The sequence below is a fragment of the Numenius arquata genome, chromosome 12 (genome assembly GCF_964106895.1).
Source record: "Numenius arquata chromosome 12, bNumArq3.hap1.1, whole genome shotgun sequence".
Taxonomy (NCBI): domain Eukaryota; kingdom Metazoa; phylum Chordata; class Aves; order Charadriiformes; family Scolopacidae; genus Numenius; species Numenius arquata.
In genome coordinates this window covers 10,195,371-10,215,069 of record NC_133587.1, presented here as the reverse complement: position 1 = coordinate 10,215,069, position 19,699 = coordinate 10,195,371, and the positions used below count along the sequence as shown (strand labels likewise).

The 19,699-nt window shown below is 36.3% G+C and overlaps 1 protein-coding gene across 1 annotated transcript; it reads left to right on the top strand.

Annotated features, from left to right (window-relative positions):
• Positions 1-3,110: 3,110 nt before the first annotated feature.
• On the top strand, positions 3,111-17,975 carry LOC141471172 (translocating chain-associated membrane protein 1-like). Its single transcript, XM_074157593.1, is given in 12 exon segments — positions 3,111-3,183; positions 3,186-3,229; positions 8,277-8,337; positions 10,880-10,998; positions 11,912-12,028; positions 12,123-12,181; positions 12,946-13,030; positions 13,355-13,425; positions 13,510-13,614; positions 15,754-15,897; positions 16,746-16,906; positions 17,968-17,975. Coding segments are annotated over 12 exon segments (1,047 nt in total).
• The last annotated feature ends 1,724 nt before the right edge of the window (positions 17,976-19,699 follow it).

Here is a 19,699-nt window from a genome sequence, read left to right as displayed (position 1 = left end):
TGAAGCACAAGATGAAGGAGTCATTCTTGGCTACTTCCATGTGGTCAAGCAGATCTCCAGTTGATTTCTACAACTCTGCAGAAGACAGTAATTTCATTTTTGCTTTCTAGATAGTAGAACAACAAATCAACAAAACTTAATAACAGATTAAGTATTAAATCCTATGCAGTTGTTTTCAACCTAGCTGGCTCGTGGGACATTACCTTCTAATTTTCTGTTTAATTCCTTGACTAAATTCTTGAAATTATAAACTAACAGAAAAGTGGAAATCTTGTCTTAAATGGAGGCTATGGGTTTTTTTGTTTACTTTTTCACCAGAAAAAGAAAACATGAAAATAAGAATAGCTATGTTTGCTAAGTTTGTTTGTTTAAAGGATAGACAACAGAAATGACACAGTGGGCTGTATGTGAAATGGGCCCACATATAACACAGAAATCGTGGAATCAAATAAATAAATAAAACCCCACCACCTTTGGGTCTTTAAACCTGAGACTTAGAGCTTAAATAACATAGACACAGAATTATAAACCAGGCAGGAAAGTAGGTGGCCAGAAAAATAAGTGGATTGTCCTTATGTAGGTCCATTCAGTTATTTCAGTTTGCAAACATTAGATAATCTAAATTGTAATACATGAGAAAACTAAGTAACAGAAGTATGGTGTTTCACTGGTCTGTTTTTATACACATGAACGCTGCTTTAAGAAATAGAGGTTACTTACTCTCCTAAGACAGAATTTAGCACACTAGAGATTTATCAAAAAATTATATCTTACACAAAGTAAATAAAAGGGGACACTACATAACCTTAACATGGTGCTATCATCAACTGCCAGAGGACGAAAAACAGAACCTGACCACACGATTCTAAAGAGTAAAATTGTGGTCTACAACATCACACCTTGGGTCATTTTTTTCCTTGCCTCTTACAGACAATGTTTTACTGCAAAAATAGGTTCAAGCCTTTTGTCAATTGAAATAATCAGTTTAGAGAACTGTGATCTCCTCTTGAGCACACAGCATATGTCTATACTGAAAATTTAAGCTAGTACATATAGAAGAGCAGAAGTCACTGCATAAGTCCTGAAGCATACACTTGAACACTACTGAATTAGTATAAATTATCATTTTTATTGTCTCATATCTCATGGTCTAAATCTTCAAGTCTCATAGCTAGAAAGTTTGCCTCAAGATTCATTTTGTTAAGATAGTGGAATTACTAGATTAATTATGAATCTTGAGTAATGTATTAAATCTTACCTTGTCCCAAAGAAAGCACGCATCTATCTATGTGAGTAACAAATCATAGAAGTTATCTGCCCCTAAATTGCTTTAGTTTTGTTTCAAAATAAAAACTCAATGTTACTTGTTTGGAACTTTAGCAAGTATAAAAGCTGAAATTTATACTGAAAGCAAAATCATTTACAAAGCTACAAATGTAGAAGCTATACAAATATAGAATAATTCTTAAAGTCTTACACTAAGGATCTTCTAGAAAACCGTATTCCCAGTAAACAAAAACCTAAAGTAGCTTGCTTATTCTGATATGGTACCAAAAAAATGGTATAAATTGTATCAGAGTATTATATACTGGGTTACAAAATGATGCTCAAGTTCCTGCTTCTTGGTTCCCACTCCTATTCAGCATTACTTGCCCCTTTCTCTAATGGGGCATTTCTCATTCCAGGAAGAAACAAAACTGTTTTAAATCACAGTTAATTCTCAGCCAGGATTATTTTTGTAGCTTTAAAAAAAGAAAAGATAAACAGCAATTATGCTAAATAATTTCAAAATTCTTTCAATTCATTTGTTTCTTTTTCATAGAAAAATCAGCCATGATTTGTGAACAACTTACTACAAGTATTTTAATTCCTCTTTTTAGCAGAGAAAAAAAACGTGCATGGCAGATTTTTTTCCCAAATGAATGTCCCAAATAGCACCTGTGCTCTGTATTAATTCTTAATTTCAAATGTAAAAGACAGTGTCTGAATATATTAGCTTGACGCTTAAAATAAGGGTGGGAAAAGGAGTATGAACATAGGCAAACTCAACAACTAAGCAGAACGCTTAACAGAAAACAAATTCAGGTACACTAAATAATAATCCCAGGGAGCATTAAATATGTAATAATCAACAGGTAGCAAAACTACTTTACAGCTGAACTGAATTTTAGGTCCTGTGGCAGCTAGGCCCAGGCGGATCCTCTCCTCCCCAGAGCCAGCCGAGGCCACGCTCAGCACAGAGAGACACTCACTTCACAGGCAGAACCTCATTTTTTTTCTCTTCCAACACTGTTCTCTGGGATGCCCTACCACCCTCTGGCCTTCACCCTTTCCTTCATTGACGCTTTTTTGATAAATTGGCATGGCTTCCCCCTGAATTTCAGCTAGACCCAGCACACAGCCATGCGTCCAGATTTTTAGGACTTCAGAGCAATCTGAACCCTCCTTCTCCCCATATTAATGGGGGGAAGGGAGGGGAGGAAGGAGTATCTCAACAGCTTTTCGGCTTCTATCTAGTCGTAGGAGAGGGAGCACCGCTCAACTCTGGATGGGGAAGATGAGGAGCGACTTCCCACCACCACCGCGGGCCGTAATCCTGGGACTCGTGAGGAGAGCGGACCGACTGCCGTGCCTCGAAGGCTTCGTGAGAGCAGAGCTACCTGGCCACCACCGGAGCTTCGGCGAGCTTAGCCTCCGCAGAGGTCAGGCCGGCCCGGACCGAAGAGGACGATGGGCGCTACCACCAGCGGCGGGAATCCCCTCAGCGCCCAGCCCCGCCCGCGGCGGCCTTCTGAGCAAGCCCCACCCACCCGCCTAGGTGATTGGCAGGGGTTCGTGTCACTCGTACCGGACCCCGTCTCCCGCCGCAAGTGCCCAACTGCCACCGAAGCACCGACTACTTAGAAACCGCGCTTCCAGGCCACCTAACGATTAGTTCCCAGGACTGCCAATCATAAGCGCTCTTAGGTTTGATTGGACGGAAGTCGGACGGAGGTGGGCCTTTTGGGCCGGCGGTGTTTACGGTGCGTGAGGTGACGGTTGCGGAGAAAGGGAGGGAGAGGTGCTGCTCCCGTTGATGGGGCTGATCCGGTGTAGGGGCTCTCACCGTCATGGGGCGCCGCAGGAAAAAAAAAAGCCCAGCGGTGCTGAGTTACGAGTTCGTCATTCAGAACCACGCGGATATCGCAATCTTCTGGTGATGTGCCTCCTGCTGGGGTTCATGTTTGAGGTACCAGGGCGAGGGGGCCGGTGGTTGCCGAGTGGAGCAGCACCTGGTCCTGCTGTGGGGCAGCCGCGGCGCCCGTGGCTTCCCGCTCCGGAGCTTCCCCAGCACATCCCTTGGCTTCAGCCTCGCTGCCGGGCGGCTCCGCCCCAGCCCCTCCGGCTCCCTGCGGGGTCGTGTCCCTGTCTCTTCTCTACCCCGAGGCCGAACTCCGTGACACCCTGCCCGGGCACCCCATCTCCGTGTCTCGGCTGTCGTTCCGAGCGCAGCAAGTGTCACTTCTCTCTGTCCCGCTCCAGTTCGCGTACTCCCCAGTGGCACCGCTGCTGAACTCCCGCTCTCACTGTACAAACCCCTCTCTTACCTGCTGCTGCCAGATTGCTGCTCTTCTCTCCCCTCCGGTTTTCCTTCACCTCCGCATGTATTTCATTCCTAGCACCCTCCCATAAGCTCCCTTTTCCACAGTTCCAGTCTCCGGAGTTATAAAGCTCCTCAAGCCCCCTTGCTTAAAGCAGAGTTGGTTTATGTCTCTTTATTGTGTCTATTTACTCCCCCCCCCCCCCGCCCCGTTCAAAAGTTCATGTGGTAAAGTAGTTAGAAAAACTGTTATAAAGCGAATTTCAGAGGATCTGTGTTGTTTCGAGCATGCTTGACCAGACGGTAGTTAAAAACCACTCACCCTTTTGCACCGTGCTCAGTCTATTGGTGCCGTTGGCTCAGCTCCCTAGTGATGGATAAACTGAAGAAACGTGGGATTAGACAGTCTCAGCCCAACTTCTGAACTCCTCTTTGCCTTTGTATTTGAAAGTTATCATAAAGTTTATTTCCATGTGCAAGCTGCTTATTAGTTTCTGGTGTAATGGATTAGGCATCTCTCTTGGGCATCTTTTTCACACTTTTAGGAAAAAGTGTGCGTGTGTTACTACATGAGTATTTTATGTTGGTCTTGAATATGGGATAAGGCTTGGTAAATAGAGTTTAAGTTCTGGATAGACAAATACTTTACTGAAATATTATTGTTATTATAACTTAAATACTTTACTGAAATATTTCAACACTTTCCATCAGTTGGATAAGATTAAAAATCACATTTTAATTTAAAAGTACTGTGAAATTCTGAGATAAATACTTACATGTGGATGTTCTTTTTTTTTTTCCTACGTATCTTGACTCACTTCTGAAAGCATTAAGGATACTGGACAGAAATAAAGTAGAGAACATAGTTGTGATGGTCGTATAATTTCCTTCTAAGTGGTGGACAAATGCAATGTTGAGGTATAATAAGTTGGGTCATCTGTGGAGGAGTATGTCATAAAAGTTGATATATTAAAGGCAGAACTCAGTCTTGGGATAAAAAAAATAAAATAGCTAGGGGCTTGACAATGCGGGTGATAAAGGCTTTAAGAGAGAAAGTAAATGTCTGCACCTACAATAAAGTAAACCCCTGTTGGAATCCCAAATGGAACTTTTTATCTACCTTTATATATGGTACTTGCTCTGTGTCTTTTTGCTGTTTAAAAACAAGGTTTTTTTCTGGAGTTCCATCTCTGAATTCCATTTGTCTTAACTCAAACCTTATATACACTGTGGAAATTGTATTTCTGTAACTCTACAGGTATTGGATGGGACTTTTGATGAAAGTGATTTCTTTTAGAGGAAAAAGAGTGAGTTAATATTAGTTACATCCATGGATAATTAGCAAATTATTTCATTTCTAGTCAGCATAATTCTAAAAGTTCAAATGCAGACTAGACTCTAGTGTAGTTTCTGATATGCTTTTATTGTGCTTGTTTGAATATATACTATTATACTTATTGTATAATTTAAACATCTGCATCTCCTTTTTGATGCAAAACTATTTTTTTTAATGAGACCCCTTTCATTTATTATGCAGAGGAACAGTGGTGCTATGTAACAGGTTAGAGCTCTGTATTACACCTCTGCCTCATTCACTGTAGAAAAGCATACTGGAGTCATTTGAATGAAATCTCTATTTCCATTGTTCACTGTCTAGGTCTTAGGCCATCTCTATAACGGGTAATCCGATCTGCCAAACAAACAAAACTACCAATGTTTTTCCAGTAAATTTTGGTGACGTTTGTCATGATTCTGTATTGAGTGCTTCATAAGTGTTACTGAACTTGCCTACACAGCTGTTATGTCTGTTTTCTTTCGGTCTTGATTTCCTCTCTGTATTAAAGTGAAATTATTTTTAAGTTTGAAGCCCTGAAGAGGCAAATCTCTCTTTTTTTTTCATCAGTGCTTTTCACAGCATTTTATGCTTACTGTGGTTTCAGATGCATCTGTTGATGACAGATTTCTGCTATCCTTTTTCCAATGTGTAAATGAAATTTTTTGCAGCTGACTACCTGTTGAATTATTTGCTTGGGCTTACATGGTACTATAGTAAATATAGGGTTTTCTTTTCTAGGTGGCATTCAATTGCCCATATCCGTGAGACCATCCAAAAAAACCAACAAATGTGTTAAAATTATAAATGAGCATTAGCATGTCATAAATTCAATCACAAGAATTTCTTTAAGGGAAATTCTTACACGTAAGGTTGTGTGTGTCCACCTTAATTGTACTTTCCCAAATCTTAGATTTGGTGTTTATTATGAGGTCTATAGAACTGTGTAGGGAGATTCACTCTGATTCTAACATACTGAAAAGTGGCAGTAAAATTTTAGTGTTAACTGTTATTTTCTTTCTTCTTCATTCTCCAAGAATATTATAGTATTTTATGTGCCCAATCCTACTCCTATTCTTGACAACAGAGTGAGCCTTATCTTCTAAAGAAACCTTTCTTTTAGTACTTACGGTTCTTTTTAAGCTTCTAGTATCATCTCAAGAGAGTTTCATGTGTTTTCTTTCCTCCTAGAACAATTTACATCATCTTTGTGTCTGTGGCTGTCTTATCTTACCACAGAATATCACTTCATGGGGCTCCCATACTCCCAGCGGAGTGAAACACTTGTAGTATTATGTTGTGTGCTTCATGGTCAAACAGAAAAGCTAACTTGCTGGGCTCTAGTAAAGATTCTTAACAGCCTCTTCTCTCAAAGAGCATAAAAAAAAGCTTATTCTCAGGAAAGCCCCCTAATGAAGGGGTCTGCTTGAAGTTACAAGATGCTGCCTGAATGCCCTTCTACAAGGGTGATTGTTGCTGTGGGTCCTAAGTGACGGCTTACTGAAAGGAAGCGTGTCTGCTTTAGTTGGGTGCTGAATGAGATCGCTACCTGTGTAACTATCTATAGTTTTCCTATCTTTCCAGGAGCAGTTGGCAATGAATTTTTCACACTCTCATTCCATGAACTTTTTAAGTTGGTGTTGGTGCTCTGGCTGCTTATTCTCCCATCAAGCACACAGAAGGACTTCCGTAGCTGAGCAGTGCAGTGTGTTAGGAAATTCATCTGTGTTAAGATTAATAGGGTTTTCTCCTCCCTCCTGTTTTGCTGTGTCAGTTTTGACTTGTACCGTTTTCCTGTCAAATTCACCACATCACTACCTTTGATGGCACAAGCATGGGACAGAGACAAGAAGCAGCTAGCAGTAAAGAGAAAGGCAGGAATGCTCCTTTTGATGGTAGTGCTGGCTTACAAAAGGTTAAATTGTTCATAGAACTGCAGTGTCTGAAAGTCAATTTTATATGCCAGAAAAATTGGTACTTTCGTTTTCCTTAATTAATCTTCCTCTTAAAAGCACTCTTCAGTATTATGACTCCTCTATTGCTTAATTTCACAGGTGCACTCCCAGTATACTGAAGTGCTTTGCCTTCTCATCCTCTTTTTTTTTTTTTTGCTAGTGGATCTTCTTTTGCATTGTTGTGCCTCTTGCTTATTTGTAGATGGATAAATTAATACTTGTTTTATATACTCCTGAATGTTCTTAGTTGCACTTTCAGAAATGAGATGGTATAACATCTGGGGAAAATAGCTTTCTTTTTTTAGTTAATATTTCTTTGTTTTAAGTCATATCTAGGAAGATCTGTTTAAGAGAAAGTGTAAAAGGTACAAGAATGTATTTTTTTTAGATCAGGTTTCAGGCTATGCCTGTTGTAATTCTGATTTATGAACTAGATAACTGAGTGCTTGCAAACATAATGAATGTATTTGCTATTGGCAGTGTAGGACATAATTCCATATTGCGTATTTTTGCAGCAAAGAAATGAGGCTTGTAGTTTTTTATTTTTTTATTTTTCCCCTTCCACTTATATTCCTGTGTTACAGTTTATCACTCAGTTACATCAGCACAACTGTTTCTTTTTGAAGTTGTGCAAACCAGATAATGAAATGTTTTCAACTTAACTAAGCAAATATATTTACCTCTTGTCCCTGGGTTGTAGGGTCATGCAGTAATCCACATTCTAAATAGTTCCGTTGCTACAGTTAAGGGCTAAATATACTGCAGCATGGGAACGGGAAGACATTTTGAAGAGGTAGGGATGGCTGAAAGTGTTGGGGGGTTTTTTGGTTTGTTTTATTTTTGATGTTTTTATTTAAAAACAAACTAGTTCTGCCACTGGAGAGAAAGTAACATAAAAGTACACCCTTGGTTACTTAGTACTGTAATTTTGTAGAAAATGCTTGATTTATCATACAAGAAATTGCTGAATCTTCTAATTCTAGTACGATGTTTTAAATACTCTATTTATATGGACACTTAGCCAGATTATCACTTTTTTTAATATCTTGAAAAGTTAGATAAAACTCCATTTGAATTAATTTAGAGAGTGTTTTAACTTTTGAAGAAAATGAAAGCCATTTACACTTCTAAACACTTCAAAATATTATTTAGTAAAACAGTGAGTAATTTGACACTTAGCTAAAAGGAGATAATTCATGTCCTGACCCTATGCAGTAAATGTTAAAGGATTTGCAACAAGGTGAGCCTCCACATTTGTGGGAGATGAATAACACTTTCGGGACCTCTTTGATTTAAATCATGTGTGAGAGAACATTTGTTGATGGCATAATCTTCTAATTTTGGGTGTTTATAGTCTAGTTTATTTGAAAAATCTGTTACTTTTTCCTTGTTTCTTCTTGAATTTCAGGTCTCTGCCAAGTACGCCATCATCTTTATTGCTGTGCAGTACAATGTCACCTATACCACTGGTGAGATTAAATCAAACCTTTTCTTTTTCCTTTCTTCTTGTAATGCAAGAGCTCAACTATTAAAAATTCATCTCTTTTTTTTCCCTGTGACTTCAGTTCACTTTTATGATACAATAGAAGTCTCATATTTGCCTGTCTGGTTTTGGATTTACTAATACTAAATTCACTGAAACAGTCTAGTATCTCCTCTGTTGCTTATGAATAATACTGATTATATTTCCCATAGTTAATACTGGTACTAATTTGCATTTTAGTGTGAAAAGCATGCATTCTTTCCAGTTTTTGATACAATCATCAGAAGTTATCAAGTAACAGAATGTTATGGTGATCTTCTATGTGTATGTTGCTCATTCATGATTTCTTACCTCATTAGTAATGGATTTGTGGCTTATATTTCAAAAATACCACATTATTCTCAAGTAACTGATGTTACCGATTCATGCTTTGAAATAACAAAGGGAGAAAGTACTGTTTCTTTTTTTCCCCCAAGGTATTTCCTTTTTTTAAATCTTTTGTACCTGCTGTACAGGTACCATATCCTTGTATGATATACAAGAGTGGTAAGCTAGTGGAATTTCCTTATTTGATACCTTAATTTTTCTTAATAGTATTGATAACTTTCAATTCTTTCCAGGAATTAATCTGCACAATGTCTTGGAAAAAATAGGTACTGTGGTAGAATTATTCCAGATGGGGAACTAAGGTCCAGATAAATTAGTGAAGTCTATGACTTTTGTTCTAATCTTGACTTTTAAACTTAAGACCTCTGTGCTGCAACCATTCCAAATAATGTAGCACTCTGACTGCATTGTCAGGGTTGGAAAGGACCTTTGGAGATCATCTAGTCCAACCCCTCTGCCAAAGCAGGGTCACCTTGCCCCTTGTCCTGTCCCTGGGCATCACTGAAAAGAGTCTGGTCAATTTTGAATTTAATATGTTCAAAATAATGCATTGAGCAACTTTGCTTGTATTAATGAAATTGCATCACTTCTTGCAAATGTTTCCTGAGATGTTTGATGTTGAAGACTTGAGATGTCCACAGTCAGTGGACTTCTGTTTTACTGATATTTGAGCAGTATCAACTAAAAATCTCCTACTGCAGAGACAAAAGTAAAATCCATGTGTCAGTCATCAAGATGCCTGTGATGTGGCTTTTTCATCGTGTTTGGTGCATGTGTTTGTATGTATGTGTGTATATACATAGCTAAAATGGAATGACCAAGGTATAGCTTCCTTTAGCTTTGACAGGAGTCCTGCACAAGCAATTTTGAGGTCTCAACTCCAGCCCTCTGAAAAAAAGGAATATATAGCTAGGAAAGGTCCATTTTGAAAAACAGTGCTAGAGACAAGGCAAAAATAGTATTTGCTATGCAATTACTTGTTCGTTGGTTATATCAAAAGCTGCTTTCAAACATAGGAATAGGACATGTGACACAGTTATATGGATGTCCTGAGTGTTAGGACCTTAATGTACTATTCGTGTTACAGGAAGCAGCGATTGCTTTCTTGATACCTTCTAGCCTAGTTTCCTTGGGGAAAAAAAAGTTGTTTCATGTCTGTATTTCTGCTGGTTTGCATTTGGACAACACAAAGAGAGTGTGACAAAGGGTGGAAGTCTTTAAAAATAACAAAATTCCTTGATGTTTATGAAAAATGGCATCTATATAGGTAAGAGACATTCGAATTAATGCCCTCCCTTAAGAGATAGCAGAAGAATGCAAGTGTTAGACATTTGCCTGTAAATCAGGATGAGAGTGGCTCTTGATTACTTGTAGTACAAGTTCTTTTCCATTGCAGTGTCTCAGATGCATAAAGAAAAGTGAGGTTGTTGTAATGCGTGTTTGGGGGCCAAAGGGCAGATATCCCTCCAAAAAAGGCTTCCTTGCATCTACTGCTCCTGATACATGCTTTTTTAATGGAATTTCATTTGTATGTTCTCCCACACTTAAACATAGTAAATAAAAACATTTGAAGTGTTTTTGTAACAGTGTGAATGTTCGGGGTTTTGTTTTTTTTTTTTGGCAGTTTTGATTTATGGGAATATATTACTGATTCTGGGAAAGTTGTTACTTACCAATGTGTTGAACTGCTAGGGATACTATTCTCTCTATATAGTTTCTTTTTTTCCTACATATAGCAATGCTTCTTAAGATGGAATCTCATTTGGTCTCTTCCAAAGTGTAGAGGATAGGCTGTTGGTGTGTTTGAATTTGGGTTTTTTCCTCTTTCTTTTTCTCTCGCTTTTTTTTTTTCTTTTTTGATTGCCTAGATGAAAGAAATGGATTGAAGCTACAGCTCAGTGTGTACTGCTTTCAATAGTGCGTTCTAGTCTTATAGCTATATCATTGTATCGAATGAGAAGAAGATGCGTGTTATCTAATCGGGCATAAAAAGTAATTTTCAAAAAGCTAAAACTTATAACTTGTATCCCGTATCAGTTTAACGTAACTTTCAAGAACAACGGTCACTGCTGTCCTTTCTCAGTTGCACAGAACACTCCTTCATAAGAATGTAAAAATACACCTTTTCTTTTCTTTCGTAGATGACAACAGTGAGCAATTTCTTTTTTATGACTCTGGTCCAAAAGACATTGCCACAATCTTCTTCTACATGCTCATTGCTATTAATCTGCATGCTGTAATCCAGAAGTACATATTAGATGTAAGTTTATTACTGGGGTATAATTTTTTTTGATAAACATGTTATTTTTAGCCATCAGTTGCTAACAGTTGTTCTTCAAGGTAAGTGTAAGTCATGGTACAAGGAATGGTTTAGCATTTAGAAGCCCTGTTACGATTGATCCTTTTGTTCTTTGACAAAAATGCAAATAGACCTTGGTTTCGTGGTGGACTTGGTAGTGTTAGGTTAACAGTTGGACTTGGTGATCTTAAGGATCTTTTCCAACCTAAATGATTCTATAGTGTTTTTATAATGGTACTTCCTCAATTTAGTAATGGTATAAACCGCTGAGTCTTTCTTTCAATCAATATAACTTATATTTTTCTGTAAAACAGACATCAAATGTTCGTGCCCTACTCAAAATATCTGTGAATGAGATTTGCTGAATTAAATTTGTAAGATATATTCGGAAGGTCTAAAAGGGAGCTCAGACTTCATTCTGTGCTCTGTTTGCACCAACTCAGTTGCAAAGTAAAATGAATATGTTAAAGCCATTGTGAAGACCATCCATTATTGAATGGTCTAAGACTGTCTTCTCAAATAGGTCATCTGAGCCACAGAAGCTCAAATGGTTTTTAAGTGTGCAAAGAAATTTGAAAAATTGAGTAATATGACTCTGATTAGGAAGGGGGAGGGGGGGGTGGATTTTGTATGAATACATTATCTGAATATTTTCCACGTGAACTTTACCATAGTGGCAAGTCTTATTGAAGCTAATTGTCATACAAAGTGCTGATCAAGGTCTTAAATGGTGGGGTCTATGTATTTTGATTGAGGAATGGGAGATTTGGGAAGAAAAAAAAAATTGAAAAAAAATCTTCAAGAGTGAACACTAACTCCCAAGTACCTTTCTTGTCTTAGAAATTACATTTATTGATCTGTTTTTTGTTTCTAGAAAATTAATAGATATCTGCATTTGTCAAAAACAAAGCACAGCAAATTCAATGAATCAGGACAGCTAGCAATTTTCTACTTGTTTTCATGTATATGGGGAGCAACTATTTTGATTGCAGTAAGTCAGTCACCCTATTTGCTGTTTTAATTAAAAAATAAACTTAAATTATTAAGAATCATTTAAGAATTAAATCAATGGCCTTTTTCTTTAGGAAGAATTCATGATGAACCCAATCTCACTCTGGAAAGATTATCCCCATTCTTATATGCTGTAAGTGTTCTATTTTCAATTTGAAAAAATCTGGTACTTCTAATCACTCCAATTTTAGGGAACCACTAATAAGGTGGTGACATTGGTACCTTATAAGAATGACAACTAGATGAAAATACTTTCTTCTGCTTGAAAACTGCCAGCTGTTTTATGCAAAGGTAGTTTTTGATTAATTGAACATCTATCCAAGAGATACATTTCTTCTTACCTTTCTTTAACTTAACCATGGTAGCTGAGTTAAAGTGAAAGAGTTTGCAAGATGGAATATATAGTAGAATGGCTGATCTGTTTGACGCTAAAACATGTTTGTTGGAGACTGAATTTTCAAATTAGAGGGGATTTATATCTTAATTAAACCCAAAACAAGCTGACTTATAAAATCTTGTTGTTTGTCTGGGCCCCTTCGACTGTTTTTTCTCCAATAAGAGTGACAGAAGGAAGCAGCATAATACACATTTTTCAGGAAGGGAGTTCCACTGCTCACAGGATAAACTGTTTGTGTGTTTGGTTTTTTGGTATTTTTTCTTTCCTACTGTCTCAAAAGGTGATTCAGAACTCACAACTTGCTATCAAGAAGATTATGGATGCTAATTCAAAAAACTGCCACCACAGAGTTGTCTTGTATTTGCAGTTCCTGTGATTTGGGAATCATAAACTATAATGAGTCAGAATCAATTTACAATAATTAAATAAAATCTTGTATCTCACATTGAAAGCTCGAAAACTCATCATCTTGTTTTTTCTTAACCTGAATTATTGTTTAGTTTTCAGGTAAAAATCTTCTATATTTGCCAGATAGCATATTGGCTTCATGCACTGCCGGAGCTCTACTTTCAAAAGGTCCGAAAGGTATGGAGAAAAGTTGTCAGTACAGTTAATTAAATATCTGTTCTTTCCAATTTTTCATATTAATATTTTTGTTTATATTAACTATATAAATATCTACATATTCATATGTGTCTATTCAGTTATTTATATACTACTTATATATTTTAATTGCTTGCATTTCCTATCTAATTTAGTCTAGGTGGTCTGTAGTTTTTGATTCAGATATTCTTTCTGGAAATTTATGCAGTTGCGTGAAAAATAATCAAACCTAATGAATACTATGATTTTTCTTTGGATGATATGGTTAATCCGTAACAGCATTTATTGTAATTTTTCTGATTTTAGGAAGATATTCTGAGGCAGCTATGTTATATTTGCCTTTACATTGTTCATATCTCTGGTGCCTATATATTAAAGTAAGTATTTGCATGTCCGTTTTGAATAGATGGATATATTTTCTTCATGATTTCATTAACATTTCTAACTTTTCTGTTTTATAGTTTCCAGTATTTGGGGCTAATTCTGATGATACCTCACTATCTAGTGGAACTCAGTTTTCATGCCTCACGTCTTTTCTACTTGAGTGATAAAAACAAGCAAAAAGGGTAAATCTTGCATGTATTAATTACAATTCAGAACTTTGCTGACATCGCATATAACTGAATTTGCACGTATGTAAAGTACTCCGGTAGTAAACATCACTTCTTTAATGTCCACTATTACCTGCTTTGAATTCACAAGCAAATCATTGTCATTACATAGAGTCAAGGAAGCAAACACACCACGATCATCATCGTAAGGTTTTGCTGAAGCTTTTGCTAAAGTCCCATCTCAGATATCTGTGTATTGGCTTCTCGTTCTGTAAGTTACCTGTTTTCTTAAATGTTCATAAATGTTTGTGTGTAGGGACACTTGTCTTTAAAAACAGTTAATTGAAGAAGTACTAAAAGCAGCATTCCCTGTGAGTTCTTGCAAGTCTCTCTCCTTTTGGTAGGGTGAGAAAGGGAAGTAACTTTATAGCAGAGAAGGTAATGTCTCAAAATGTGTAGTTGATAAGATATGTTCAATTATACATCCCTTGAGTAAGATTCTCAACTATTCTGAAAATTAATGTATATAAAAGTAATGCATTTGAGAACGGAAGGAGATAAGGAACTGAGATATTTAACTGTGAGGCATTCTAGGAAGGATTGGATACGTTTCACCATTTGAATGTGAAGACTTTTGGAGGTTCCAGTTTGAATAAAGTACCCCTGTCCCATTTATGTGTTCTTGTCTCTTATCCTTTCTTAATTTTCTAAGTGGCTGCCCAGCTGGAAGAGATTGTCATGAATGCCTTGCTTCCTTTCACACAATCCCTTATATATAGGCAGCCTCCCTTGAGGCAGTGTAATGCTGCTGCTCTTCTTGGTCTTTTCACAAGATTCATTTCTGTTGCTCCTTAAAGCTAAAATTTTAAATAAGTATGCTGTATGTTCTTTGCAAAAAATCAATGTTCACCGATGCAAATAGGGAAATTGGGAGGAAGTCAGCTTGTATGTCATATTTAATTTAGATGTTTTTGGAGCTATGAGCTCATCTGCTTTTCATTACATGCCATCCATGGAGGCTATATATACTGATCAGGAGAACATAATTTCCAGTTTTATGAAGGTTCTAATGGTCACATAGCAACTATGTTTTTCTTTGGCTGGAAATCAGTTATCCCATGTGCAATATTACCTCAGTTTAAATAACTAGAAATGGAAATTTATTTTCATAGCTAATGAATTGCAGAACTATTTGTGGCATTTTATTTCTATTGCAACATGTAGCAGTTATAATGTAAACTGTGGAAAAAACACAATGTTAAATACTAGGTATTTTTCGTAGCTCAGAATTTATTGTTTCTTCTTGTAGTTCTATATCCAGACACTGTAGCTTTTCTCAAAAATCTTTTTTGGCAGAGGGTGTGAAGAGAGTTGCTTTTTAAGCAGTCTTGCTTATACTGTGAGAGATTTGAAGTACGTTTTCAAATTTGAAACCAGTTGAATGAGCTGATTATTTTTTTTTCCAATGGGAATTTTGGAAAGATACTTTTTTCAGATTGGTAGTGTCTTATTTTAATCCATTCATCAGCCGCACAACATGAAATCTTTTTCCTGTAGAAATCTTTCTGTAATGGCAGTAATAATACCAATTCTCTAAATTAATTATTATCAGCTTAATGAAACTGTTCTTCAGGGTTTTTTTCCACATCCTATAGTAAAAAATTCTAGATGCTGAAAATCTGCAGGATGGCATTTTCTCTGTTACCTATGAAGTGAAATAACTGTCATTTGTTACTTCTACCCTCTCTTATTACCTTCTCTTCTTGTCCTATAAACATCTGGCTGTTAAACATATAAAGAAAATAAAGATATATTGTCTTGATTTTCCAACTGTTTAATGAATGTATATTATAACTTTAGCATCAGCTTTCGGGTTTATAGCATCACCATTACTTATAAATGGCTTACAGCATGAATGACAACTTGAGATGCATCTTTGTAATTCATTATGCTTCCTAGTAAAAATATTGTGAAATGAGGCAGATCAAATGTTTGCAGATGACCAATTTTTTCTCTAATTATGGGTCTCCTCCATCGACATTTCCCTATCATTGCTGAGAGAATTTTAATGCAAAATTCTTTGTATGTTTGACTTTATTGAAAAGAAATGGACTAAAAGGATAAAGCACATTAATTTCATTATTTTGTTTTCAGATTTACTGTTTGGGCTTTACTTTTCATAATGGTGCGTCTTTTTACCCTAACTTTATCTGTACTCACATTTGGATTTGGTCTGGCAAGAGTAGAGAACCCAGGTTTCCCAATAGCAGAAGGAAACTGCACTGTACTCCCTGTGAGGTATAACATGGCTAGTAGACATTCATGCTTGTATAATGTGGCATTTTAAAATATCTTTTAATAAAGTAATCCAGATGATAATATGTTTCTAAGAATTTCCCTAGGTGATGTTTTCCTCTTGAGTATTTAAAGCAAGGGAAATTTTGTTCTCTTTTTCTATCTTCTTTTCACCAGAGTAGTAGAATAGAATTTATGGGAAACAGAAAAAATAAAGAAAGGAAAAATAAACTCTTATTTTTTTTTTTAATTAATTGTTGATAGTTACCCAAAAAGCCTGGGATAATCATCTCTTTAAATTTTTTTTTTCCGATGTCTATACCAGACATAGTATCATTTGGTGATAATTATACCCAGACTTTTTTAACTAATTATTTGTTTGGTGCCTTCCTAAAATATTTTTTGTCTATCTTGTATTCTTGCTTGTTAATTTTATTTTTTTTTCCTCTTTCAGCATAAGCTCATAATTTTAATGTTCATCCTTATAACTTAATGCCTTTAATCAAGTATGTGGGAGGGATTTTGAATCTACATGATTTCTCATTCACAGACAGCTTGGTAGGGAAGGGGCCTCAGTGATATAATTTCCTATCAGCCATTGAAAGCTATGGTCATAACTCCTTGATAAGCATGATTGCCCCTAGCAGTGTACTTACATACAATTTTTATTCACTTTTTGTGTGACACACCTTATCTTGGGTAAAGTCTTCTGGTTTCCCATGGTATGAAAATTTTAATTGTTTTGATAGTAGACTTTTGGAGGGAAAAATAAAACAGGTACAGATTTGCAATCTATTAATGGCAGGCTGAAACTTGTATCTAACTGTCTCCAAAATCTCAAATCTTATTAGGATTGGCTGCCTGGGTGTTGTTTGTCTAACACAAGTCTGGATGATGTGGAAATTTATAAATTTTCAGCTGAAGAGATGGAGAGAGCATGTTAAGAAACAGATCCCAAAGGAAAAAATAACTCCCACAAAGAACAAACGAACAAAAAAGAAACCACACAGAGGTCAGTGGCATAATATTTTTTAAGTTGTTTTTAGGCCAAATGTTTTTATACCAGATGTATCATCTTATATCTTTCCTTCCTGTAATAGAGCAAAAACATCTGTCTTCTGACATGCAGAGAATATAGATAATATTCTAGCTTCTTCAAACATTAGGGCATGTTCTTCTCTAATTCCATATTGCTAAGAGGACAGCACACAGAGTACTAACTGTATTAAGTGTTAGCCCTGACTAATCTTCAGGATTATGCACTGAACTCTATGTTAATCTGAACTCAAGGAATATTTCATGAAAGTGAGCTTAATAATTCCAGGGTTTTCTTTCTGTTTTAAATCAGTCTTTTACAATGCGACTACATATTTTTTTTGATTTAACATCAGAAAAAAAAGTCATCATCTGAAGTCCCTACGGTATTTCATAAATTCTGCTTCTATTATGTTTCAGACCATTAAAATTAAGTTTGTTTGTTCTGTATAAAGCCACATCATGTAAAGAGCATAAAACCCACTAAAAAAAAAACTCCAAAGCAATATCATAGTAGCTGGCCAAGGACAACTAATGGAGAAAGGCTTTTAATTAAATGACATTGTATAATTTCCAAATTCCAATAATTTCCAATAATAATTTCCAATGTTATATCAATTAAATGAGTTAAATGGGAGTTATGAAGATTCAGTAGAGTGAAATTTCATATTCCCGTTAGCATATATATAAAACACTGGATAGAGTTATGTATGAAAGATTCAGAATCACTTCTGAGATTTGAGTAGAGTTTTGAAAAATGCAATTTCTTGGGAATTTTAGCCCAGGCTGGCTCTCTTTCTGAAGTTGATCTTTATGTATTAGTTTCTACCAAGAGGGGTTGAAGCTCTTCGCATTCAGAGATCACTAGCTGAGTCAGCATTAACTGAAACCAATTGGAAGATTCTAGACTGTAATGGTGCTCATAACATTGTTTTTCTTTATCATTTCAGAGCAGCCTTCCTGCTCTGAATGTAGCTGCAGGTGCTTTTTTTTCCTATTTTCTTTTTCTAGTCTTGTATATTATTCTCTTCTTTACAGATGAATAACTTCATTGCTTTTCTGTGTTGTTTTATGAAATTAGCGCACTTCTTAAGTTCCCAATATAATTACTGTTTGGAATAGCAGAAGTGATGCTATAGTTTGAGTTCACGATTGCTCCCGTTGAGCAAAATGAAGAATAGCACAGACATTACAGCCCTCTGCCTGCATACATGGAAAGATGCTGTACATTGTTTATCTGTTTATCTTATTTCTAATTGCCAAAGTATTCACACTTGTAGAAATATTCTGAAGGAGAGCTTTGGTTCCACTGAAGCCAGTAGTTTGGTTGCAGGCCATAAATTGTTACTTTAGGCTACTTGAAGGTAAATAGATTTGTCTTGTCCCCCAGCTCTTAAGCTGAGAATTAACTGCAAATGAGTCTGAATGTGTCTGTAGAGTGGTTAGGCACAATTGACATAGGATCCTAACAGTATAGGAAAAGAATATATATTTGAGGTTGTTAGGTGTGGAGAATTATGTAGCCAAAATAATCAAGTTCAGATTTAATTGGCAAAAGAAGCCCTAGAAGTTAAGTGTACCATAAATCCTTCATATACTGCTTTGTTCCATCTGTCCTGATCTTCTTAAGCTAATGACAGACAAAGCTAGTAAGTGTGAAAAAGCAGGCTGTCTAGGATAGCACATTCCTTACTGGTATAATAGTAAGAATGCTGTATAATAGGAAAAAAACATCCTAAGGAATTGGTAAAAATGATATAGGAAATAATGGAGAACAACTAAATGAAGATCCATGTTAAACTAAGATGTCACAGAAGAAGGGATGTTGATTAATGCTTAGTTAATTAGTAATTATTCTAAATATAACAATGATCAGTTGGCACTCTGAAGAGAGCTTACCAACTGGGCCCACAAGTGTCTATGCTGGCATATTAATAAATAAACTGTTGAGGTAACAAAGCCTACAAACAAAATTATTCTGAATTTCTTACAGCAGAGAGTTGCAGAAAGCTCTTGCAAACAGGAATAAGTAAAAAATGGCAAATTCCTAATTTGTAATGCAATTCCTACATTTCTAAGCTACTCAAAGTACTGCATATTATGAAGGGGAAGCAAAGGAAACATAGTTTATACATATGCAACAATGGACTTCAAACTAGCATTTGTCCCATGAAAGATTTTAAATAAATGTGTTTTTTTCTTGCAAACATCAGGTCAATTTCTTGTTGCAATAAAAACACCTCAAAACACCCTTGGCTAGAATTTACTATCCATTCTATAAATCTGTGTGTGTGTCTGCATCCCAAAAGTTGTATGCCGTGTCAATGACCCCATCGGAAAAGAGCTGGACTATTGCCAGAAAGATACAGAAAAAGATGACAGTAAGGGAAAGACTAACTACTACTTAGCTCCAAAAATGTCTGATGGGAGACACCATAGAGTTCTAAAACTTTAAGCGATTTTGAGTAGGTAAATAGCAAGCTATTGTTTACTATTTCTCATAACATAAGAACAGACAATTTTAATGTAGTAGCATGTTTAAAATGAACACAAAAGGATGTAAAATACACAAAAATTGTTGAAGTAATTTCTGCAAAAGTATGAGCTAAGATTTAATTCCTGGGGTTCAGTCTGGCAGTGGCTAATAAAACAATGGTCTAAATGCAAGTTAGACCTCAGAAGTCAGTAAGGTTCCCCTAGAACCTGAAAGGAAATATGTTGGTAGGACCACTCTGTATTTGCCCTGTTTTTAATACTAAGCATCTGTTAC